The 27,484-nt window shown below is 40.2% G+C and overlaps 1 protein-coding gene across 3 annotated transcripts in view; it reads right to left on the minus strand.

Moving 5' to 3' along the window:
* The window catches only part of LOC126249698 (protein germ cell-less), a 123,724-nt gene extending 100,401 nt beyond the window's left edge, over positions 1–23,323 (minus strand). For all 3 annotated transcript variants that reach the window (XM_049951386.1, XM_049951394.1, XM_049951379.1), the window contains exons 1-2: positions 22,980–23,323; positions 14,641–14,764 (exon numbers count right to left, since the gene is read on the minus strand). In XM_049951386.1, the coding sequence (XP_049807343.1) occupies positions 14,641–14,764; positions 22,980–23,125 (270 nt within the window). In that variant the 5' untranslated portion in view covers positions 23,126–23,323. The remainder of the gene's footprint in view (positions 1–14,640; positions 14,765–22,979) is intronic.
* Positions 23,324–27,484: the final 4,161 nt, after the last annotated feature.

Here is a 27,484-nt window from a genome sequence, read left to right on the forward strand (position 1 = left end):
ACCGCTCACCCCAATCCACCTGCCGAACTATGATTCCCGTGTGGTCTCCTTTACTCATAAATTATTTACCAGACATGTGGTAGTGATGTTTCTAAGCTTTCATCGGATGCTGGATTTTGACCTCTAGACAATCGGAAGCAATTTAAGTCTAATACAAAATAATTTTATCTGGTGTTATGAAACCATGCTGTAGGCTTTTAAATATTACTTAATAAAAACAATTTGCACACAACAAAAAGGAACACATTATGAATTTAAAAACAAACCATGGGGAACCATGTAATAAGTGTCTACAGGATACTGTGTACCTACAATGTAAAGAATGTTACGGGTACATGATCCTTTGATGAGCTCTTCAATAAATAACATTGAACAAAACACATACAAAGACAGACAGTAAAATTACTTATTGCAGGTTTAATATTGAAGATTATTACTCCAAACACTAATACAGGTGCCACAATAATACAGTTATCTGTTTTAGAGGATTTAAACAATTAATTTGATACTTATTTTCCCAGAACTTTTTATATTTTTATGTAGATGTGGACCATGGCAGTCAGGTGGGAGCACTGATTCCGTTCTTTCACTAGTATTCGTGTACTATGCTACTATATGCACTCCCCTTTCTCTGACTGAGAATGAGTTATACTCATTAGTCATACAAGAATCTCTTACGACAATGATCTTAAATATCACCCCTATATTTCCAAACGATCATGACTTCATCCGGGAGCACACAGATCTCTGTGCTTTCTTCAAAACAGAATGCATCCCAATGATCACATTGGCACCTCTTCCATCCTTACAAACAACATTAGATAGATAATAATATGTCTTTAATTTTCACACAATTGGTACACATCAAGAAGCATTTTCTAGAGAAAATGGAGACTCATTTGCAAACACAATCAATTTTACTGCTCAGGTGTTTTCTAGCTCACTGTAAACCTACCTCCATGATGCATGAAGTATAGACCACTGAACACGTATTACTTACATAAATGTTCTGAACATGTATTACTTAAATAAATGTTCAGTTGTCTATACTTCATGCACCCATGCCTCTTCAAATATTTATGTGAATGAAACATTAAGATAAAGGTTTCCAAATGAAACTGGTCTGGTATGGCCTACTACTAGTCTGCGAAGATTCAAGTGAATGTATGAGGCTTCAATGGTCTCTTAAGCCCCAATGAAATTCCAAAAGGATTTTTGCAATGAACAAGACCATTGGTACAGCACAACGAACACTGAAAGATTAAAAATGGACCATTTTATTTCAAATGATCTTTGACCTGCTTTCAATATCCAAATATCACCCTGCAATGATTTTGAACACATTAATATTCATGCATACACAGTAGAATTGCATCATTGTTTCTCAGAATGGATTCTACAAATGCGATTTTATCTTAACACCTACATAAAGTTTGTAGTATATACAATATTTCCTTCTTGTTCATAAACTCATTGGGTACAACATATATAACATTAGCTCAGGATAATTTTTTTTCTATGCCTAGCTTCATTTTATGACAATTCACAGCCAACATACATTTAGGAAATAGTTACAGTTTGAGTAAAGTCAGCAGCCAAACAATATTGATTTCTAGGCAATGGAACAACCAGATTAATGCCATAAAATGGTTGGAGATTTGTTCCACAACTAATACAGTGAAAGTAGTGAAGGAATGAGACCACAGTAATTACTTGTAAGCCAGTACACATGGCCTTTTACTTCAGAAATGTCAAGAAAAGTACAGAAAAACTAAAAACTAGCACTCCATGCTCAGATAAGTCTTCTCTAATTTATGGCTCAGTTTAGAAGCAAATGTATACACTCAATTACCAGACTGTCCAAAGATATTTTATTTTAACTGACTACAGCCTTAAAAAGGTGCGGACTTACCTGCACCACCACTGATTCCTACAGACCAGCCACAGCTCCTACACAAAAAGGCAAGATTTGATATGATCTAATCAAATGCCGCCATCAGTAGGTGAAAATCTATAGAATCTGCAGTCATACATGCACAACTATGTGTGTTAAGATTGAAGCTCGTTCTGAGGAGTGCAAACCCCTCAAATTAATGACACCAACATAGAAATTCCTGAAAGTTTTTCCTTGTGTTAATTTAACTGACTTCTAAAATTTAGTTTAAAAAAGTACACGTAGAAGGTTTCAAATTTACAGAAAAGACAATTAGCAAGAGGAGATAAGCTGCAACATGGTGTTACTTCTACTAAGCTATCTCAAACTGGTCTCAGTTTTCTTACTGATTGATTGTGGGTAATGTGACAGGGCTTTTAGTTATGTTTCTTTTAATCTCATTCTGTTTATCACAGTTTGAAAACACACAATCCCAAAATGCTGGAAAGCAAATAATGCTAACCCCAAGCAGTTAGTCCAACGAAGACTTTAATAAAAATTGATGAAAACAGAAAGTCCACAAACATCATTAATTTAAAAAGAGGCTTTTAATCCTGATTTGATAGCCATTTATGAACTTAAGAATGAGGCAAACACTGAGTTCTGTAAAGCACTTATTTCTATACAAAAAATGGTTTGCAAAAGGAAAACAACAATCAGACAGAGGCATATATGAAAGACATCTAACAAGCTAGCTCTTGGATCTAAGAAAGAAGTGATGAAGTAAATCAGATTACTCAAAGACTAAATAGAGAAGTCATGCAGGTACCCACCGTCCTACTATCAATACTAACCAACTATCCCACGAAAGAGTCATATGAGACATGAGTGATGACATATTGGCTAATGCAGCCCCTGTCCTTTCCGCATCAGCATGGCACCCATCAAGTTGGCGGTGGGGATGAATGAAAACTAAATCAAATGTTCAAATGTTTGTGAATTTGTAAGGGACCAAACTGGAAAGGTCATCAGTTCCTAGACTTACACACAACTTAAACTAACTTATGCTAAAGACAGCACACACACCCATGCCCAAGGGAGGACTCGAACCTATGGAGGGATGGGCCGCGCAATTAATGACATGGCACCTCTAACTGCATGACCACTCCACACAGCAATGAAAACTAATAGAGGCTATTTTAAGGACACACGAGATACTATATTAAGGGCACACAAGACACTATTATGGAACAAGTTCTGGAACACAACAACTATTTCTGCACCAGGGAGGTGATCTTGACTCTCTCTCTCTCTCTCTCTCTCTCCACTATGCACTGTGTTTCTACCTCATCCCAATATTACACTAATTATTTCTGTTACTATATACTCCTCAAGATCATTTTTATTTCTCTTGCGCTTGCGCGCACCCACCCGCACGCACACAATATGCAGGTGTAGGCATGAACGCACTGTACCATGCAGAGTGTGGCATTACATTCTATTTGGTGTACATTTGGAAAAACAACTCAGTCAAGATGCCACTGATGGCTGTTGCATTTCATTAATGATAATCAATCCAGAATAACATGACATTAATGTATTATCTACAGGACAGATAACTATTGCTTCATTAACACCAAGCTGTAATTATAGCACATTTTATTTAGCCTTATTATATATCTGATTCTCATAAATAAGTTTTGCATTGAAGAAGAAATGATTAAATGTTTGCTAAGATAACAAAAACCTAATTTTTCAGGGAAAATACATCACACAGTAACAAGCATTAAAATTTAACAAACCAAGAGAAATAATGTGTGACAAGTTAAGCATTCATAACACGAATCGTTAATTATAGTAGCAAACCATAAATCACATTTACTTTTGTTCCAGTTTATTCCTCAATAAAAAAGAATGGTACACTTCAACATAGTTACCGAGACGCTTTTCCCTTGCAACCGCCGACATATCTACACAAACACTGTTTTCATGTTCGAATTGTCAACCCTCGAGATATCTTTCGCACTACACAATAATCTCTGATCATCTGATGCCTGCCTAACCGGGCTAGGACGCTGTTTCCACAGCAACTATCGATGCACTTTAGTAACACTGTTATTACAAAAATGTTGGTGTGATTCCGCCATAGGACAGTTATTTTCCATGGCACTGACATCATAAGAGAGTAAAATTAACCGTATTTCTATGGCATCACATAACCGTAACATACGACGTATCTCCACCTAGTACAATCTTTTTCAGCACCACTAACATCCACAGCAGAACAGGATGCCAATTCCACGGTAACCCTTAATTATCCACATAAATGCTGAGGCAACGACAATCTTTGGTGCCTGGCAATATATCTTTACAGAGTCTGAAGATGACTCTTTCATAGAGTCGAAACCGGTCACTCACTCCAATAAAAAAATATTTTAACAAGATTGTGATCAAGACTGTTTTAACTTTTAATTTTCCTCAGCAAAGCCAACAAACAGTATAATTTTGGATTTCGAACCTAGTTGGATCATTCCATTTTTTGTGTACAAATGGAATCATCGACTTGGCTGGATACTTGAAAACATATCCTCAGTCACATTATTATTGCTCTAAAGTAGCTATCACATACATTCAGTTGAAATGAATAAAATGGATCAACCTGCTTCATCACAAACAAATCCCAGCCCTTCAGCTACAAGGTGGTAGCAATGTCATCTTGGACATGAAAATGTATCCACATAACAAATCTTTAATTTTGAACATAAGGAGTGGTTAAGAATCCTACGAGGCGCTATCCAAAATTTTCAGGACTGGTGCTGCCATCTGTTGAAAACCTTACCTTTGGACTAATGGTCACCATCACCCTCGAAGTAGTTACCATCCGCCTGTACACACCGGTCCCAGCGCTTCTGCCACTGGTCACACGTTTTCTGGAAGTCCTGTTCTTTGAGGGTGTTTATCACCACCAGCGATGCTTCTTGAACCCTCTCTAGAGTGTTGAACCAACGGCCTTCCAACAAGTCCTGTTCTTTGAGGGTGTTTATCACCACCAGCGATGCTTCTTGAACCCTCTCTAGAGTGTTGAACCAACGGCCTTCCAACTTGAGTTTCAGTTTTGGGAACAGTGCGAAGTCACAAGGTGCCAAATCTGGCAAGTACGGCAGATGGGGTACAGCTGCCGTGTTGTTTTTTGCCAAAAAGGTCCTGGTGATCAAGGACGTGTGACAGGGCGCATTGTCACAATGCAGCAGCCAGTTCCCTTGATGCCAAGGTTCGGGCCATTGTCACCGCACGTTTTCACGGAGCCATCGCAAAACATCACAGTAGTACGCGGAATTCACTGTTTGTTTGGTTGGGTGGGACGAATTCTTTGTGCACAATTCCCTGGTATCAAAGAAAACGATGAACATGCTCTACACTTTGCTCTTCATCCGTCTCGCTTTTTTGGGTCTTTGAGAGCCCGGGCTCTTCCACTGGGACAATTGTTGCTTTGTCTATGGGTCAAAACCATATATCCAGCTCTTGTCACCGGTGATAACCCGTGACATGAAGGTTCGATCATCAGATGCGGTCTGACGAATTTGATACACACGCACCGATCTGTTCGTGGAGCCATTGTAAAATCGCCATACACCTAACACATAGTATGACGGGAATCACTGTGGACACGCAACATGTCCTCCCAACTGAATGCCACTCCGCACACTGACTCAGCAGATATGCAGCTCTCGCCACCTAGCTGTGCAAAGATCTACTACTACTACTTTCCAGATGGCAGCACCAGTCCTCAAAATTTTGGAACTACTCGTGGTAGTTTTGAGTCTTTTACTACAGCATCGTCAAATGATTTTTTTAACTCTTCTCTTTCTCTCTGCATTACATGTGAAGTGAAGGTTCTCTAAATTTCTTATGCTTCTAATGTCTGTAATTCTGAATATTCTCCATTTGAGTATGTAAGACTGGCCAAGACTCTCACAACAACCAAGGAAATTATGAAGAGCTGCCAGCGCATGGAAGAAATACAACAGAAAACTGTTGGGTGAAAGAAGTCACAAGCAGTCATAGACTGTGGAAGATCAGTGCTCCAGGCTAATGAAGCTATTTCAACAAGCTTGCTTAACAGAGACTGCTCTAGGCAGTTGTTTGCCATTGAAGAAACTGTTATCGCGTCTTCATCAACAAGACATGCTCCAGTTGACATCCGAGAAGCAATGTTACACTGTGAAGCTTTCATCAAATGAAAGCTACTCAGGTTCACAAAAGAAATCTACATACCAGAGGTGACCATCAGCATTGTTAAGTGGTCAAGGAGAGTTTTGGTTCACTAACTGTAACGAGCAGACATGACTGGTCCTAAAGGTATGCGAGAGCAGAACCTGTCCGGAAAACGCAGTTTAGTGACATCAATGAAAAATCATTCTCTACCACCACTAAGCCAACACTGGGGAAGGAGCTACTATGGAACTGCCAACAGGATCTCACCTGACCAAGGAACAATAACAGTGATCAAGAACCATTCTGCATAAATTTTTGGATGCTTTTAGGATGCAGGAGGTTAGGATGAACATACAATTCCCATACATATTTAGTAGTTGGGAAGCATTGTCAGTTTTGCTACTGTTCTATATTCTGAAATATTCAATCTCTGTGTAAATAACTGCACGTTCCATCCATAAGTTCAATTCTGATCTGACAGTAGGCTGATGTCCACAATAAACATGCTTTTTGACTCTGCTTTAGGGTTTGGACTTTATCGGAGTTTTGGTATGACAGCATTATACCATAAAAAAGTAAAGAAGAGGCTTTTCAAATTAATTCTAAAATATCACCAGCCTGGAGGAGGAAGGAACAGCTATATGGAAATTTACTAGCTGTACTATGCATGCAGAAGTTCAGCAGGCAACAATAAGTCAGTGGCTTATTATCATGAAAAGACTTCCAGTATAAGCATTCTTTATATAACAAACCTCTCCATTTAAAACTGTGACTTTGGCTGCCATATGACAATAAAATTGGAGAATTATAGAAAAAAGATGATCCCAACTTCCTTAACAAGCAATTTCAGTGCTATAAAGAATCTCTGAATGACTATCATGATGCCAATTCTTAATTTATTTCATTTTACATTATGATATGGCTTCTGGCCCTAAAAGACTTTATTCAAGCTGACAATAGCCATGGACACCTGTAAATTATACCCAGAGGCTAAACTGGTAAATGTAATCAGACATTCAATAATTACCATTTGTTGGTGAATAATGCAACTAGTCACAAAGACTTTTAAAATGCCTCATTTCAAAGCCATAACCAGTTTTAATTGGAAATCACATCTGCAAAGCTCACACAAACATTAAGAATATTATGAACACTGGAACATACTGTATGAGCAGACGAAGTGCTGCTGACCAAAACATCAATGTAAATGGAAATATTAGCCATCTGAAGATGAGCACGGTAGCACAAAACTAATTATGCCAATGAAATAAAACGTGTTAAAAATATTTGTGGCCGGTTACTTTATTCACCAACTATCATTAATGGCCGTGGAGTTCACACGGCCCACCATGGATACAATGAAATTACCATCTGATCAAACTCACTTCCTGAAGAGCACTTTGCAGGTATATATCCATATAAGGAGTAGGCATTCACCATCATCTGCATCACTACTCTGCAATTCACAATTCCATGCCTGCCAGGGGCTCTTCAAACTACCTTCACACTATTACTGTACAGTTCCACTCTCAAAAAGTGTGCAGAAAAAACAAACACTTAAATCTTTCTGTGTGAGCTCCAATTTCCCTTATTTTATTACAATGATCATCTCTCCCTATGTAGATGGGTGACAACAAAATATTTTCACACTCAGAGCAGAAAATTTGTGACTGGACTTGCATGACAAGATCCTGCCTGCCTCTGCTTCAATGGCTGCCACCCCAATTCAACTATCATATCCATAGCACCCTCTTCCCTGTTTCATGACAATACACAATGAGCAGCCCGTCTCTGAACTTTTTCTATGTCCTCCTTATCTGATGTGACTCCCACACTATATAGTAATACTCTAGAAAAGGATGGTCAAGCATAGAGAAAGAAGTCTCTTTAATAGACCTGTCACACCTTCTAAGTGTTCTGCCAATAAAATGTAGTCTTTGGCCCACCTTTCTCACATTATCTATGTGATCATTCTAATTTAAGTTATTCATAATTGTAATCCCTAAGAATTTAGTTGAATTCAAGGCCTTCAGATATGCGTGATTTATCGTGTAACCGAAATTTAGCAGATTCCTTTTAGTACTTATATGGCTAACTTAACACTTTTCATTATTTAGAGTCAATTGCCACCTTTCACACCACACAGATATCTTGTATAAATGATTTTGCCACTGGTTTTGAACATTTGAGACTTTATGTGACAGTAAATGACAGTATCATCTGCAAACAATCTAAGAGGGCTGCTCAGACTATCTCTTAGATCATTTATGTAGATCAGGAACAGCAGAGGCCCTATAACACTTCCTTGAGGAACACCGGATATCAATTTTATTTTACTCAATGACTTTCTGTCAGTTACTACAAACTGTGACCTTTCTGACACACAATTATGAATCCAGTTGCACAACTGGAAATTTAGTAGTATGGAATCAATCTGAAATCCCCTGTTGATGGCACTCATTACTTCAAGTAAATAAAGAGTAGTTGTGTTTGGCAAGAATGATATTTTCTGAACCTGCATTGGATATCTGTCAATAAATCATTATCTTTGAGGTAATTCATAAGGTTCAAAAACATTATATGTTCCAAAATCCTATTGCACACAGACATTAGTGATATGGCTCTGTAACTCAGTGGATTACTCCTGTTTCCTTTCTACGGTACTGGTGTGATCTGTGCAACTTTCCAGCCTTGCAATTGGGCAAGCTTTCCGAGCCAGTGGCTCCTCCTTCAGGCAGAAGGGTTGAAGGGGAAGGAAGAGCAGTTTGTAAATATTGATAGCTATGGAACTACTGTTTCAGCATGTTATGAAAAGACCCTGACTGGTGTACTTTCTGGACTGGAGGGCTTGCCTTCATTAAATGATTTAGCCTGCTGCGCTACACCAATGATATCTACTTCCAAGTTGCTCATGTTAGCAGTTGTTCTTGATCCGAATTTTGGAATATTGCTTTGCCTTCTTTAGTGAAGGAATTTTGGAAAACCTTGTTTAGTAACTCTGCTTAGTGACACTGTCATCAGTGACATTACAATTGCTATCCTACAGTGATGGTATTGATTACGTGTTGGCACTGGTGTACTCTCCATACTACCAGAACCCCGTCAGATTTTCTGCCAGTGTCTGAGAAAGAGTTTCATTATGGAAACTGTTAAAAGCTACTCACATTGAAGTTCATGCTAAGTTTCAAGCTTCAGTAAAACTTCACCAATCTTGGGATTTTTCATTCTTTAAAATTTGGCATACTTCTTTCATTGCTTCTGCAACAGTGTTCTGACCTGTTTTGTGTGCCATAAGAGACCATTAGCACATTTTATTAATGTATTCCATATATCTCTCTCAATTGTCATTAATACTATTTCTTTGAATTTAAACCACAACTGGTCTATGCTTACACAGATTTGAAGGCGTGGAGACATCTCTTATAAGGGTCTTTCTTTTTTTTAGTAGATCTGTTTTGTGTAATTTTTGGTGGATTTGGATATTATGGTATTCAGTTTTGCTACAACAGCCTTGTGGTCACTAATCCCTATATCCGTCATGATGCTCCCATCTGCTCGGGATCGTTCGTTGCTATGCCTACCATGGACTTAAAACATGTATTTTTGTCAACATATCGAGGATAGACTGAAGTCACCACCAACTATAATTGTATTAGTGGGGTACCTATTTGTGATGAGACTCAAATTTTCTTTGAACCGTTTAGTGTTCAGCAACTGTATCGTATGAGTGGGGGAAGGGTGAGGGTAAAATGAACCAACTAATAATTTATTCCAGTTATGAATTATAACCTCTACTCATACTAACTCATAGGAACCATCTACTTCAGTTTCACTACATTTAAGTAAACTAATTCCAACAGCAATAAAAACTCCCACTACCAACTGTATAGAATGTGTGCTTTCTGAACACTGTAAGGCCTTTTGTAAAAATTTCAGATGAACTTATCTCTGGCTTTAGCCACCTTACAGCACCTATAACAATTTGAGCTTCAGTGCTTTCTTTTAACACTTGGAACTCTGGTTCTTCCCCGAGACAGTTATACAGTTACAACAATATACAACTACAACACTGATTGTTGTTAGGTCTACCCTTGTTCTGTGTTAGCCTTGCACCCTTCTGTAGTTTCCCTAGACCATCAAACCTAAAAAAACTGCGAAGTCCCCAGATTACAAGCCCACTTCAGTGAAGTAATGCACGTTGGAATTCAAATTGAGGCATCAAATCTGCTGCTACCATCTGTCCCCTATCAAATGACATTATTTAGCTAGAATTAACCCCTTCCTCCTTTCCTTTCATTTTATGCTTCTGTTTAGTTTCTACTTTCCCTGCCTATATTCCTAAGACAAGTTGCTTGGCTCTTTTGGCTGACTTACTGAATGGGTAGTAAAATAATTGTGCTCTGTATTTTTCTTCACTGAAAGCTGTTACAAAAGGCAATTGCCAAAAAAGGATGTACAATGGTTAAAACACAGAACTCATAGTTGGGAGGCAAATGTGAATGGGGGCAGCCGGGGGAGCAAGAAGAGGAAGAGGAGGAGGAGGAGGAGGAGGAGGAAGATTAAATCCCTATCAGGACTCTCTAATGGTTTCCCTTAATCACTTAAGGTGAATAATAGGTTGGTTACTTTGAAACTGACAAATCCAACTTTCTGCACTTTAGTTGTCCACTCAGAGTGAGCTGTAATTCTAGTAATCTCTATGTCCACAAGGTGTATTACACCTACATTTATACTCTCTGTTTTTAACAAAATAATTTAATTGGATAGATAACAAATCTACTCTCCAAGCTGCAGCAGAACACACACATAAAAGAAGGTTGGAATTGGGCAAGCTTTCAAAGCCAGTGGCTCCTTCTTCAGGCAGAAGGGTTGATGGGGAAGGAAGGGGGGTGAAGTAAAAGGGCTGGAGAGGTCTAGGAAAAAGGGTAGATTTCAGGAAACTCATCTTGAACTGTTGGTCAGAGGAGACTTAATGCACGGGATGAAAAGGAAAGACTGATTGTTGGGGACGGCATAGATGGAATTTGAAGACCTGAGAGCTTATAGGTGGTATACAGTGTAATATGAAGACAGAGATTACTGCCATGAGTTAATAAGAGTGAAAAGCTATGTGCATTATATGTAGCAGAGATGGGAGGGGCAGTTAAAAACAGATGGGTAAGACAATGAAAGATGTAGAAAATGAAAACAGAGTGAAGAAAAGAGTAGTTACTATGAAGAAATGCTGAGACGCAGGCCATGCAGATGGCAAGAACCAAGCACACGTTGTAGCACTAGTTACCACTTGCAGAGTTGTGAGAAACTGGGGTCTGGGGGACGAATCCAGATGGCGTGTATGGTGAACATGGAGCCAAGGCCACGAATGTCATGTTGTAGAGCATGCTCTGCAACAGGATATTGCATGTTGCCAGTGTACACCCCCTGCCTTTACCTATTCACCCCAATTGATAATTTGGTGGTAGTCATGTCAATGTAAAAGGCTGGTACATGTCGTGTCATTTCACAGGTGGCTCTCCCTTTGATACTATACATTTTGCCATTTACATGTCTGTTATATGTGGTGGTAGGGCAAGACTTGCAGTGGGGATGGTTACAGGGGTAGGAGCCATAAGGCAGGGAGATGGGTGCAGAAAGCACATAGGGTCTGACAAGAATATTATGGAGATTGGGAGGGCAATGAAAAGCTATTCTTGGGGTAGTGTGGCAAAATCTCACCAGAGCACGATTTTAGGAAGTCATGGCCATGTCGAAGTAGCTGATTAATACATTCCAGACCAGGATAATACTGAGTGACTAGTGGTGTGCTCTGAAGTTGGTTTTTGGAGGGATCAACAGTACCAGGATTGGATGTGATGGCCCAGGAAATCTGCTTTTGAAGTAACCTGGTGGGGTAAGTATGCACAGTGAAGGCTGAGTTGAGAAGGTGGTGTAATACTGTAAAGAGTCTGCAACCAAACAAATATGTTTGTCTCAAATGCCAAGGCAACTGTCAAAATGTAATTACTGTTGTTTGTTGGTAGGTTTAATGTGGACAGAAGTGTGTAGCTGGCCTTTAGTGAGGATGAGATCAACATCCGAGGAAAGTGGCATGGGATTCAGAATAGGACCATGTGAAACTTAATTGGGAGAAGGTATTCAGAGATGACAGGAATTTTAAAAGGTTGGCCTCACCATGGGTCATCAATGTACCTAAACCGAACCAGGGGCTGAAGACTTATGGATCCCACAAAAGACCCTCCAAGCGACCCATGAAAAAGTTGGCATAGGAAGGAACCATCCTGGCTCCCAGAGTCATACCCCTGATATAAGGGTATGTCTGCCCCTCAAGGTGAAGTTGTTGGTAAGACTTACCCCACCAACCTCATTCAAAAGCAGATTTCCCGGACCATCACATCCAATCCTGGTACTGCTGATTCCTCCAAAAAACAACTTTGGAGCACACCACTAGTCACTCAGTATTAACCTGGTCTGGAATGTATTAATCAGCTAATTCGACATGGCCATGACTTCCTAAAATCATGCCCTGAAATGAGAACCCCTGTAACTGCCCCACTGCAAGACCTGTCATATGCACCCTCCTACCACTACCTATAGCAGCCCTGTAGCTGGCAAAACATATACTATCAAAGGAAGAGCCACCTGTGAAACATGTCATGTACCAACTGTCATGTAAACACTGTTCAGCCTTTTACATTGGCATGACTACTGTCAAATTATCAATTAGGGTGAATAGGTAAAGGCAGAGGGTGTATACTGGCAACATGCAATATCCCGCTGCAGAACATGCTCCACAACATGACATTCGTGACCTCGGCGCCAGGTTCACCACACACGCCATCTGGATTGTTCCCCCAGTCACCAGTTTCTCACAACTCTGCAGATGGAACTAGCGCTACAACATGTGCTTGGTTCTTGCCACCCACCTGGTCTTAATTTATGTTATTTCTTGCATCTCAGCATTTCTTCACAGTAACTACTCTTTCCTTCATTCCGTTTTCATTTTCTACATCTTTCATTGTCTTATGCGTTTAATTTTAACCAGCACCTCCCACCTCTGTTACATATCATGCACGTAGCTTTTCACTCTTATTAACTCATGCATGATGTTGAAGCAGTAATCTCTGTCTTGCATATTACACTGTCTTCCACCTATAACCTCTCAGGTCTTCAAATCCCATCTGATGCAGTCCCCAACAATCAGTCTTTCCTTCTTGTCCCGTGCAGTAAGCCTCCCCTGACTCGCCATTCTGGGTGACTTTCCCAAAATCTACCCCTTTTCCTAGACCTCTCCAGTCCTCTTTCTTCACCCTTCTTCCTTCCCCTTCAACCCTTCTGCCAGAAGGAGCCACTGGCTCCAAAAGCTTGCCTAATTACAACCTTCTTTTATGCATGTGTTCTCCCGCCACATGGTGAATAGAATTCTTATCTATCCAATTAAATTCTGCTAAATATGCTATGCAAGACATAGGATGGTGTATGATGGAGGATACCTCATACCACTACTAAATATTCCCTTTCCTGCTCCACTCAGAACTGGATTCTGCAAATAATTTGCAAGCTCTGCTTGCACCACATAGGCAGGGCCAGCAGTCTTCACCACTTCCACCAGCCACTCGTATGAATGGACAATGGTCTCACAACCCAAGAGACAGGCATCTTGTTGCAGACAAGAGACACAATTTGCAAATGACTGCATCCTGCACCCTCGATAGCCACATGCGAGACCTCCTCTACATCTTGGTTGAGGCCCCTGTTATATGTATCAAGCAAACACTGGCGTTCTTTCCAGCACTAGATGCCATTTTCCTAAGGGACTTCATAACACACCTAATACTGGAGCTCCTGATAACTAGTAAATCCCTTGCCCCAATGAGCCTGCTCAGATCCTGCTGAAGGAGTGGCCACTTGCCCATTCACAGGGTGAATAGGCAAGGCTAGGCGGCCAGCCCCCATGTTGACAATCTGCCTCAAGCAACATGAACCTTACTAGTCCTTCCTAAGACTAAGTATAAATCCCTACTCTCTCCCCCCCCCCCCCATTTGTCTCGCTTGTCCATGGTTTACTTCGCATGCTCTTCATCAAGTAAAAAATTCAAGCTTACACAATTTTGGCCTTTTACATGTCCACTTATACACGTAATGGATACTGATGAGTAGGTGTTCTACTATCTTTTTAAGGAAAACCACATTTGATGACAAACATTTCTTTTTTAATTGCATTCACAAGAGTTTTAAGTTTCCCAGGAAGTTTTCATGGATTTCAGACTTAGCATCTGATTTGTGAGCTCAGTACTGTTTGCATGGATCCTGACCAAAAGCTGTGGCTATGCTGTACAGTTATAGCACCTGATATGAATTTTCCGTTTCTGTGTTGCTATTGTCTTTAGCCCATTAGAGTGTAAGAAATGTATTCTTCTGCACACAACAGTTTTTAATAGAGTAAGTAATTACCTAAAAGCATACTTGAATTTAAACCTTGGTTCAAGGTACTCTTTGATTTAATTTTTGGCAGGTGTCGAAAAACTATAAACAACATGTCACGATATACTTACTTGAGAAAGATATATTTTGTGCAGTTTCCACTGTTTGTCCAATGCATTCACAGTCACATCACTCCCCTTTCCCTCAGTGAACAAGGCCTTGTGAATGTATTTTGGGGTACACATCAGCTTTTTCCTGGAAATGTAAAAGATGTTACCGTTAATTCAAATGATAGTCACAGCTGCTATAGTTGGTAATGAAAGTCTGAGCAGCTCTCGACGGGTCATGGAGCAGGAGACAAAAAAGAAAAATTTCCATGATGTAATAAATGGGAGTACTGTCACAGTTATCAGGAACTACACTTCCTCTTTTGTTTTACCTCAGTGTCTTTGAACTAACAACAAAAACGCACATTTTGGTTCCTCAAACGTCCTAGTGCTCTACCTGGCAGTCAACTTTATTAAAACTTGAGTCTTTTTATAAAAAACGGCTTAAATTAAAAGCCAGTTACAAGAGTCTCATGACTGAATTAGTGACACTGTGAAGCAAGATTTTATCACATGGGGAGTAGGTTGCGATCATAAGCGAATGTCATTAATGGAATGTAACTAATATGTATGAAATGTGCCATTCCATTTCTCTTTCTATGTCAAACTAAAATAAAAACTATTGGTTCCAACGATTACCTTTATTACCTTCAGTAGGACAACTAATGGTTTTAATTGCTTCTGTGATGGCCTTTTAGTAATGAGTAAACAGAATGTGATTGGTTGACCCACATCTTTGTGACATCACACTGCCATAAATTATGCCAATGTTGGCGATTGGGGGACACTAGCAGTACCACCACTTCCTTTGGAACATAAACTCAGCGAACTTCTCTATAGTCTCTCGACATCACGAGCCCTCTTCCATGGATGACTAAGATTATAGCCACTGTTCCAGTTAACATTGCTACTGCAAATTCTAATTTCTACAGTCTCTTTGATGACAGGGTCTCAGTAAGTCGATGCATGAGACAAGATGTCTACTTCATTTAACATAACTTTTTGAGCTGGATTTTTCCAAAGCTTGATTTTTAACATGCCATTTGTATTCTGTTAAGTGGTCAGAAACTATATGGATTGACTGGTATAGGTGATCTTCCACTGAAAAGGTATTTTATAAATTATATGGATCCAGATGCCAAGACTGTCATTAATTTGACACAGCATCTTTTCACTTTCTTGGATGATGGGAAAATAGGTTATATACTGTATCTCCAGTGTCATGTAAAAAATCAGACACAATGGATAGAAACATCTTGCACATTATGAGAGCATATCTTTCAAATATACCTTCTGACAGACATACAATTCAGGTTGTATATACTGTTGTTGCAGACCATTTTGGACAAACAACTCAACTGCAAGACAGTATAAAAGACTAGGATAGCATAGCGGCTGAATTTAAATAAACTAAAATTGGTAATCTTATAACAGATCATGTTTATAAAGAAGGCAGTGTAGAAAATAGCTGGGAAATCTTCTGTGATATATTAAGGATGTCACATAAATGTAGCTTGTACTAAAGTATGCAGAACCATTAGCGGCAAACCAAACAAGAAATGGATCATCATCATAGAAGTTAAAAAAACAAGAAGTGACCTGAAAGTTTACAGGAACAAGAAGAAAGCACACCGTAGAATGACAACAGATGTATAAGTTAGTCATCAAAAACTAAAAATACAAACTTCCTCTAACACCTGTAAAACATTTTGGACCTATTTAAGGAGAACAGAAAAGATACAAATACAACATTGACATGGGGGTGGAAAGAATTGACAGATCCACAACAAGTGTGCAATAGTTTCAATCAACAACTTTTAAAACAAAACATAGCAGTAATAAAAAGCATAGAAAGCAGCAAAGAGGTTACTGAAGAGTATATACCTATTCCTTACAGATTAATTGGAAGTTTCAAAAACAATTAGAGCACTAAAACATAAAAATACAAAGGGTCTGGATGGCATATCAGCAAATATGGGAAAATGTTGTGCTAAATATCAAAGTAGTTTTTCCAAAAAGCATAAAAATTAGGAAGGTAGTGCCACTAATTAAAGTCACTGATAAAGGAGAGCCATAAGGTAGTGCCAGTGTTTGAAGCAGGTGTAAAGGAGATACAGGAAATTATAGAGCCGTAACTATAACAACTATTCTATCTAAAATAGTACGAACAGTGATTAAAGATAGAATGGTAAACTTCATATAGAAGCAACATATCTTCCTTGAAGCACAAGATGGGTCCACAAAGGAAAGATCTACAAAAAATGCAGTGGCAAAGTTCGTAACATGCACAGTTGAGGTGCTGGATGATATGAAGACAGTATCTCTGTGTGCTTAGAAGTTTCCACCTCTTCTGACTGTGTCTGTCACAGAATCCTTTTAGAGAAACTACACTGCTATGGCATTAGCTGAAAAGCTGCAGATATTATAGAAACCTTCACTGAAAACAGAGTGCACTACAATAAAACATAAATCCAGAAACACAGAGAAAAATGTTTACTTTGATTTTCTGGAAGTGAAATACAAAGTAGCACAGGGTTAAGTAATAAGACTTCTACTCTTTATTTTGTATATAAATGAGAAACTAGTTATGTACGCCAACAACGCAGTTTTACTAGTGTGTAGTGAGTCAGGTACTTTCGAGCAAATAATCTATTCCAAAATATATAGGCCCTACACACAAAATTTCAAACAAACAGAAATTTCAGCTTAAGATGATTTTATGCTGAGCAATGCAGACAAAGACCTAGAAGAAGTGGGTTTTGGGAATGAGGCTAGACTAATATGGAGAGTAGCAACAGATATGTACATATATTCAGAGAACTTTAGTACTTGAAAAGAAAACCACAGATTCATAGCAAAACTAACACCATGGGAATCATGCAAAATCAATATACGGAATCTGAAAAACAAACTGTACCAATTATGAGCATATATGAGACAGTACTTCTTTTAACCATAAATGGTACAAACACCTGTAAATACTTCTTCTAATGGTAAACGGAACACCACCTCTAAACAGAGGTTTTCTTGACAACACAAGAGCTAGAGAAACTTATCATATCTGCAGCAGAGGGCTGAAAGTAACAGATAGGAACCCCGGAAATGCAGGAAGCTTGATTTATAACTGACTGCCAATTGGCATAAATGGACTGCGCACTTCCAAACGAAAACTGAAGGAACATCTTATCTGTGGATGTTGGTATAAAGCAAAGGCAAATTCTAAGAAAAAAAGTAAATTCAAAGCTGGAAACAGTGCAAAACACTTCTTCATCAAGTGGAAACCAACTTCCTGAAGACAGAGAAAAGAAAAGTCCGGCATAGTGCCGAAAATACAGAAGAAGTGGAAAATCGTGTTTCTAATTCTGTGTATTAGTGCAAATCCAGTTTAAAAAATGTTTTTTAGTTTATATAAATATAAAAATAAAAGAGGATGTCATCATCAGAAGAACCAGAACCGCCATCCTAGGGATCAGAGCAGAATCTTATATCCCTTAATCGGGGAGGTAGGTTAGAAAATTTGAAAAGGGAAATAGATAAGTTGAAGTTAGATATACTGGGAATTAATGAAGTTTGGTTCAGGAGAAATAGGACTTCTGATGAGGTGAATACAGGGTTAAAAATACAAATTCAAATAGAGGTAATTTATTATATATTTTTAAGACAGAGATTTCAGAACCAGACTTTAAACTTTAAGATGTTTCTAGGAGCCTGTGGACTCTGACCATAGTTTATTGGTTATGACCTGCCGAATAATACTGAAGAAATTGCAAAAAAGGTTGGAAATTTACGGTATGGGGCCTGGATAAATTGAAGGAGCCTGAGGTTGTGTATGAGCTGAATGGTATATAGAGGGTCTATACAAGGGAGACGAACTTGCATGCAACATTGTAGAAATGGAATAGGACTTAGTTGAAGATAAGATGGGAAACATGATACTGGGAGCAGAATTTGACACACCAGTAAAAGCCCTAAGTCAAAACAAGGCCTCAGGAGCAGATGGCATTCCATCAGACCTACTGATAGCCTTGGGAGAGCCAGCCATGACAAAACTCTCCTCTCTGGTGTGCAAGATGTAGGAGACAGATGATATACCCTCAGACTTCAAGAACAATATAATAATTCCAATTCAAAAGATAGCAGATGCTGACAGGTGTTAATAATACTGATCTATCAGCTTAATAAGTCATGGCTGCGAAGTACTGAGACAAATTCTTTACAGAACAACAGAAAAACTGGTAGAATCTGACCTTGAGGAAGATCAGTTTGGATTTAAGAGAAATGTAGGAACACATGAAGCAATACTAATGGCATGACTAAAATTAGCAGATAGGTTAAAGAAATGTAAACATATAGCATTTACACTTAGAGAAAGCTTTAGACATTGCTGACTGTAATACTCTCTTTGAAATTCTGAAGGCAGCAGGGGTAATATATAGGAAGCAAAGGGCTATTTACAATTTGTACAGAAACCAGATGGCTGTTATAAGAGTTGAGGGGCATGAAAGGGAAGAATTGGCTGAGAAGGGAGAGAGACAGGACTGTAGCCTATTGCTAATATTCAATCTGTACCTTGCGGAAGCAATAAACGAAATAAAAGAAACATTAGGAGCAGAAATTAAAGTTCAGGGAGAAGAAATAAAAACTCTGAGGTTTGCCAATGAAATTGTAATTCTGTCAGAGACAATAATGGACTTGGAAGAGCAGTTGACCGGAATGGACTGTGTCTTGAAAGGAGGATATAAGATTAACATCAACATCAGCAAAACAAGACTAACAGAATGTTGGCGAATTAAATCGGATGATGCTGATGGAATCAGATTAAGAAATGAGACACAAAGTAGAAGAAGAGTTTTGTTACTTGGGAAGCAAAATAACTGATGATGGCCAAAGTAGAGAGGATATAAAATGTAGAATGGCAATGGCAAGAAAAGCATTTCTGAAGAAAAAAAAATTGTTAAGATCAAATGCAGATTTAAGTGTTAGGAAGTCTTTTCTGAAAGTATTTGCATGGAGTATATGTATGGAAGTGGAGCATGGGCAACAAACAATTTAGACAAGAAGAGACTAGGAGCTCTTGAAATGTGGTGCTAGAGAAGAATGCTGCAGATTGGATGGGTAGATCTTGTAACTAATGTGGAGGTACTGAATAGAATTGGGGAGTCCACAGCTTGGGGTCTAGTGCTCGCATTACTGCCTCTGGATCATGGGTTCCCAGGTTCGATTTCTGGGGACTGGGTCTTTATGTTGTCCTCATCACTTCATCATTCGAGAAAGTCACAAGACTGGACTGTGCAAAGATTATGAATCTGTATGAGCACTGATAACTGTGCAGTTGAGCGCCCCACAAACCATACATCATCATAATTGGGGAGAAATCAAAGTTATGGCACAATCTGTCTAAAAGAAGGGATCAGTTGATAGGACACATTCTCAGACATCAAGGAATCGCTAATTTGGTATCAGAGGGAAATGGGGTGGGGTGGGGGTGGGAATTGTAGATGGAGACAAGAGACAAATGCAATACACAGATTCAGAAAGTGACGTAATCCTGTTGTAGTGTGTGAGGTCACGACAACGCGGAGTTTAGTTTGTGAGTGTGGCATGTTTATAGGTGTCATTTCGATGTGGTCATTGGTGCTCTCTGGTGGTGTGTTTATGGGTTGCGTGTTATGTGGTGTATTGGGTTCAGTTGCGTACCAGCCCTCAACACATTTGGTTTCGCTGTTGACTGTGCATTTACAGGAATAGTTTTCAGTGAGTTAATGATTTAGATTTTTGTTGTGTCTCAAGTTATTGTAGTGTTGTTTGCTGTTCGTTGTGTGTGAATTTTTTTTTAAATTACTTTGTTTATGCCTTTGTTAGGTATGGATATGAATGACACATTGAACAGTATGCATTTGTGTGCGCAGATGGGGGACAGTGCATTGTCCTTCATCAAGTTTCTTCAGCTTTTTGGGCTGTTGCCCGAAGGGGTGAAGTGCTGTCTGTTGGGAGGAAATGCGATTGACGAAAGTTCTGGCGTCTCGGACCAGGGACGGCTATATGTGGAGCTGCCGTAGGGATAACCTATGGCACTCCATAAGGCAAGGTTCCTGGTTCGAGAAGTCTAAGTTGGCATGCGAGAAATTGTGTTAATGACTTATCATTTTTGTTATAGATCTTCTCACAGTTTCTGTGCACGAGACTGGTGTGAGTGAGAGGACTGTGCTGGATTGGTTTTCATTTTGTCGTGAAGTGTGTCCAGAGTATATTAAGTACAGGGGTAAGTTGGGTGGGCCTGGGGTAGTGGTGGAGGTTGACGAGTTGCAGTTTGGGAGGAAGAAGTATGGGAGGGGTAAGTCTTTGGTTGGTGTATGGGTGTGGGTGGGTGTTGTGTCGGAGGGGGGGTTCAGAATGTGTAATTATGGTTTTGGAAGGGCAGACGAAAAGGGAATTAGTGGGATTAATTGAGGATTTCATAGAAGAGGGGAGTACCATAGTTTCAGATGCATTTTCATCTTATAGGGGGTTGGGTGTGCGGGAGTACAATGATTTAGTAGTTAATCATAGTGTTAGAGTTTAAAAATTATGAGACCGGGGCCGGTACGCATACCATAAGAGGGATTTTGGGGGGCCGTTAAGTAAGTTATTGGGAGGGGGATGAGGTGCTCCTCTAAACTTCAGTCTCATTTAGATGAGTACTGTTGGCGGAAGAGTGTCCCTGAGGGCTATGGTATTTTTAGGGTTTTTTAAGGGCAGTTAGTACAATGTATAGGCCGAAGGTTGTTGGCTAGGGAGGTGTCATGTGGGGTGGAGGGGGGATGTGTGGCTGCAGCTGGTGGGGGGGGGGGGGGGGTTAGTTGTTGGGAAGGTTTTTTGGAGGTGGGTGGGTGGTGGTGTTTGTTTTATGATTTTGTTGTGGAGGATATCATTTGTTGCAGTTTTTGTTGATTTGTAGTGTGTGATTGAGATTTTTTTGGTTTTTATTTGTTTATGGGTCTTTGATTTTGAGGGGAGGGCAGGGTGGGTTGTGGTTTTTCTATGTGTGTGTGTGTGTGTGTGTGTGTGTGTGTGTGTGTGTGTGTGTGTGTGTGTGTGTGTGTGAGGGGAGGGGGGGAGAGAGAGAGAGAGAGATTGTGGTGTCTCACCTAGAGTGAGTTGTTTGGTTGTTGTTATTGGTGATTTGGTATTGTGAGTTGCTGTTGACCTATATAGGTCAAGGGAAGTGTTTGATTCCAATGTGTGGTTGTAGCTACGGGTGGTTTGGTATCGCGAGCTGCTGCTGACCTATATAGGTCAAGATTCCAGTTTGGTTTCTCTTGGTGGTGGTTGTTTTTTTTTTTTTTTTTTTTTTTTTTTTTTTTTTTTTTTTTTTTTTTTAATGGGAATAATTGTGGTGAATGTTTTGGGGTTTTATAATGTGGTATCGACAGTTGCTGTTGGGCTTATCCTCTGGAATCAGTCACTTCCCTTGACCTATTGTTACTTAATTTTTTGCATCAAACATAAATTTGTAAGCAATTTTGGTTTATTCCATATAACACAGTGAAATATAATCTACGTACAAAAATAAACTATACTAAATAAACATTCAATGAAACAGGGATAGTGGTTCCAATCTGACAAACTTCGCAATATTCCAACAGTCTATTCTCAAAAATATTGGGTAGGTGGCATTTTTCGGCATTATGTTGCAAAGTTAATCGAGAAACTGCACCCTGTTCATAACTAAAGTAGGAACACAAGATACATCGTGGATCTGGTGGATTTCTTCTCTTACATTTAAATTGGCCGCCTTTCTGAAAGGAACAGTGCTAATATACACAGAAAAATTACAGAATATAGAGAAATCGTGTTAACTCAGTTGCAGCCGATTTAAAGTTTAAACATAGTTAAAGTTACCGTCCAATATTGAAAAGTCTGCTATTACACTCATAAAACTGTTGAATCACCTCCAAGTACGTTCCTAATCATTAAGTTTTCTAAATTCATCATTAATATAACTGCTCTGTTTTTGCTATGTTACTTTGTATTGTCTCATAACATGCCCCCGGTGACGCACTGCTGCGAGCATTTATCGGAAAACTACACAATAATTTTCCACGTCGTGGCCGTAATTTTGTCATGAAATAAAAAAAGATTCACATTCAGGAAATGGGGGGGGGGGGGGTGTAAGAGATGACAGTTGCCATTACCGATTGGCTTCTGGTTCCAGATGCAAAAGAAAAATCACGGAAAAATTAATATACATATATAAGTATTTACAACTCACACAACGGTATTATACTGGTAAGAAGAAAGTTGAATTTTAAGTAGATGGGAAGAATTACGAAATAAACTCCGTCGCATATACGATTCGTGCTGAAAGAGTTATTGAAACTTACTTTTTGGGCGCCCGCATTCGGTCGTTCAGTTCAGGTTCGGGTTCTTCGCTTCGTTTTCTTTTCTTTCCAACAAGCTGCCGTACATTATCTGCTAAAATGTCGGGGCGGCAATTGTCTCTCAACAATTTTGCAAACGTCGAGCCCATGTCTCTTTCGGAAATAAATAGTGCGCCCTCACGGTAATATAGCTGCTCACTTTCAATGCGTGACGATGTCGTGATGTCATTAACAAATAATTAATTCCATTATAAAAATTATTTCAACCGATCGTACCATCTCACTGTGCGTAACTTTCAACAGACGCGACGCTCTTTGCTGACGCCTCTACATCAATGTAAACTTTCTCTTGCTATTTATAAACATGAGCAAATAAAAGTTTGCAAAGATAATCCGCAACACGCCCACAACTCTAAGGACTTGAAATGAAAGATGATCCACTGTGATTTGTCAAAGTTAACTCTGTGGTCAATGTGGAGTTACATCGAGAGTTAACAGACAAACGTGTAGTAATTTGACGTTCACGTACGCCTAGTGCCTTTTGTTGTTTCGTAGAAATATTAACAATTTGTTTCCTGCTTTTACGACTGCTAATGTTCACAGGAGGAACATTACAGCAGCACGTGCAAATATGTACAAAATAATGGTCTAGTACTACGAGGCGAAGTTTTTCTTATCAAAAGACTGATTATAAATGAGGGTGAAGGAGTTTCCATAAATGCGAAGAGTACACAAGTTATACATTACCCCCCAGATGAGCAGCGTAAACAATGAAGTAACATAATGAGATGAGGGTTTTTCATCTAAGGGAGATGAATAGCACGCTGGATGAACGACAAGGAAAGAAAAAATAAGAATAAAAATGACTGTGGTGCATCGGGTTTTCAAACTTAACTTTCCGAATGTTTCGGAAATGGAAAGTTTACCGCCAGTGTATATTACAGTTTTGACTTGTGGCAGGGAGACGTGGACATCCAACACAAAACCATTCAAAGTTGATGGGTGAATCAGCGAGCAATGAGGATGGACGACTTCAGTTTTAACATATTGTCGAGAACGAGGTCATCAGAGACAGAGCAAAAGTTCAGATTAGGAAAGAAGGGGAGGAAAATCGTCCGTGTCCTTTCAATGAACCATCATGTAATTTGCTTTGACCGAGTTAGGAAAATGACGGGAACAGAAATTTTTATATTCAGACAGGGATTTGAACCGTCGTCCCACCGAACGCGAGTCCACTGTCCAGTATGCTGACCACTGCGCCATCTAGCTCGCTCATGAAAAATTAGATATGTACAGGCTACACAAAATGACTAGGAGAAACAGGAAAACAAACAAATAGATAAGGAACAAACTAAAACGGAAGACGTAATTGGAAAATGATATGGCGGAGAGGGTATTAAGCTTCGCGAGTGGATGATACACAGGCCAAGGAACTTCATTGGCTTATTCAAAGGCGAAAAAAGACAACATTATGGACTGTGGTTAAGAGTATAGTACAATACACCATTAAAACATAGATACTTGCTTGTAGCTTGTGCTTGTGCTTGCTTGTAGCTTAAGGTCATAATGCACAGATAGATCTGGAAGTGTCATTCATACAGCATTAGATGCAATATAGCTTGTGATAAGTGACAAATTGAGCTGAGTATTCTTGCGCTGTTTTGTAGCTTGAGGTAGTTGCCAACTACAATCGACAAAAGTTTACTGGATAGTCGTTCACCCATTCCCTGATAGGATGTGAACTTTTTAAGTGCAAGCTAACACAGAACTACTGATTAGGTCAAGTTGATGTGCCAAAGCAATTTACAGGTAACATGTTGTATTTTCGTTGGCTATTGTATAGTTATAGATAGTCCATCTATTTATTTGTCCAGAGATCCTCTCACTATTTTTATTTGCCTGTTTCAGAAGCCTGACTTAAGAGTAAACAGTGTATACATATTTAATGGAAAAACTCCAAAATATCATCAAACAAAAATAGACAACATTTTTCCAAAATGGTCGTTTGTGACGATGCATAGTTAGTGCCCACTATGATGAAGTCCACGATCGTTGGTTCTGGCGATGAGCAGGGAGATGCTGTGGGTGTGTAGCAACAAGGTCCTACAATAAGGCTGTGAGCTCGTGGGCACTCAAGGTGCAAGTTCCGTGAAGTGGGACCTTCCAGAGTGGCTGACAGATGGACGGTGGTAGTGATCCAGGCAAAGGCAAAGCAGGGCCTTCAGGAGCCTCTGTAGGCGTCCAGCGACTGTGATTCCGGCAAAGGCATGAGGAAGTGCTCTCTGATAAGTAGCAGCAGTGGCATGCATTGTGATTAAAGCAAAGGCTAAAGGGCAGCTGGCAATCGGTCTGCAGCTGAACTGGCTATTGAGGAGCTGAGCAGCGACGTAAGTACCCATCAGTGGAGGAATACAGTTGCAATTTTATGTGGACAAATATTCGTACAGATGAAAATAGGTGCCTGCCACTACAGCACTGTGTACCACAGACTGCACGTCATATATTGGCACTGCTTGTGTCCCCAGATGCAGGATACTAGGTGGTAAATAGCTCAGCAACTCTTTTGTTGACAAACGACCTCCCAAGGCAAAACAGCGGCCATATATGGCCCGTGAAGCATAACAGTGAGTATGGTGGCCGAATAGGCAGGGGCCCAGCTCGGTGTGTACTACACTCCTGCCCTCTTAATGGAGAGTGCACAACCATCTCAGAGAAACATAGCACCCAGGGGAGAAAGTCCTGAGCACCCACCAGAACTGACTGGAACAAAACAACATGACAGTCAATTAATACAAAAAAAAAATGATCCCAACGAAAGAAATACAACATGTCCATGCAGCAGAAGGCAACTAGCCACTGTAGGTGGCAAGAAGGCATGGTGTATGCAGGATTGGTGGTGAAGTGTCAAAGAAGGCACAATCCAGCCTCAGAAGAATAAATGACGGGATCCGAGGCGCCAGTGGGGACGGCTGACATGACACTGGGATGGCCAGGGAGGAGGTAGCAGTGGTGGTGACTGCCAGAAATGGCATGAAGAGGTCCGACTGTAATAGTGGCTGGTGATGACTGTGCAGGAGACTGCACGGATGGCCACAAAGGCAGCTGTGACTTTGGTGACAGAAGTGGCAATGGCCAGGAACAGCATCAAGAGAGCTAGCTGCAACAGGGCCAACAATGACTGAAGGGCTGGCGCAAGAGAGCAGATAGTAGATGGGCTGTGACTGCTGGCGATGGCCAGACAGATGCCTGTGTGGCCGAGTGGCCGACAATGAATGAGATGGAGTGCAATGATGTCTTGGGCAGGGTCTGGATCAATGCCAGAGGGATGTCTGGCGTTGAATTTTGTGAACAAGAGTGGAGTGCCACGTGGCATGACAACATGTTAAACAAGCTTGATGGCAGGAGGCTCAGCTTTCCACACATAAAACTGCTGCATACCACCTCCTAATGCTGCAAAAGAAAAACTGGAGAATGTGAGTGAGCCGAATGGTGCTCTGCAACAGGTCCTGAATTGGCCAACACCTAACTGGAAGGGAGAAAAACTAGAGAACGTGAGGGAGCCGAATGGTGCTCTGCACCAGGTCCTGAATTGCCCAACACCTAACTGGAAGGGAGAAAAACTAGAGAACGTGAGGGAGCCGAATGATGCTCTGCAGTAGGTCCTAAATTGCCCGACGCCTGACTGGAAGGGCTGGAGGTAAAGATAAATTACTGAAGGCCTGAATTGGAGGGCTGGAGGCAACGATAGCTCCAGTGACAGAATACACTATAAGGGAACTACAGACTGAACAAATACATGAGCTTGAGGAATTTTCAGACCAGCAACAGCAAGCAAGAGAATGCACATTGGAACAACACATTAATGGACCTGCCCCCGCCCCCCCCCCCTCCTCCCCCGTGAACTCCACAGTAGAGATAGCATTGCCAAGAACTTAGGTCTGCTGATAAATGTGAGCATGAATTGCAAAGGACTATCTACCAGAATCAAGACAGCCAAACAACTGAACACGGGTACTCAATCCAAGAGCTGGACAATCCATGTCCACTACACATGTGGACACTTGTACTGTCGTAAAACATGAACAGTCCTGTTGGAGACATTCACTCTGTAGCAGGACTGGAAGACAGACTGATTCAGTTCAGTAACACGAATATGCTGCCCCTTTAGGACAAATGAACACACAAGCCAAATCAAACAGTGGAAAAAGAAAAAATTCTTGCTCCAGAAAAAATGAACAAAGACACATCAGGAAGCACTGAAACACACACAAAGAAGCAGCCTCATCCTTCTTGTCCTGTCAGGTGCTGCCACCCTCGGGAAGGAGGCTGGCCACGGTTGCATTGCCTGGTTGGAATGTGACATGGCATGTCAGCACCTGGCTTGGTGTGGTGGAGAAGAGTTGGCATGGTGATGGATGAGACCAGGAGCTGGTGCAGCAGACAGTAAACCATGAGCAGGCACTGGAGTGGGCAAATCTGAGAATCCACACAAACTGTGAGTGTCATAC

Source organism: Schistocerca nitens, chromosome 1 (genome assembly GCF_023898315.1).
Source record: "Schistocerca nitens isolate TAMUIC-IGC-003100 chromosome 1, iqSchNite1.1, whole genome shotgun sequence".
NCBI classification, from domain to species: Eukaryota; Metazoa; Arthropoda; class Insecta; order Orthoptera; family Acrididae; genus Schistocerca; species Schistocerca nitens.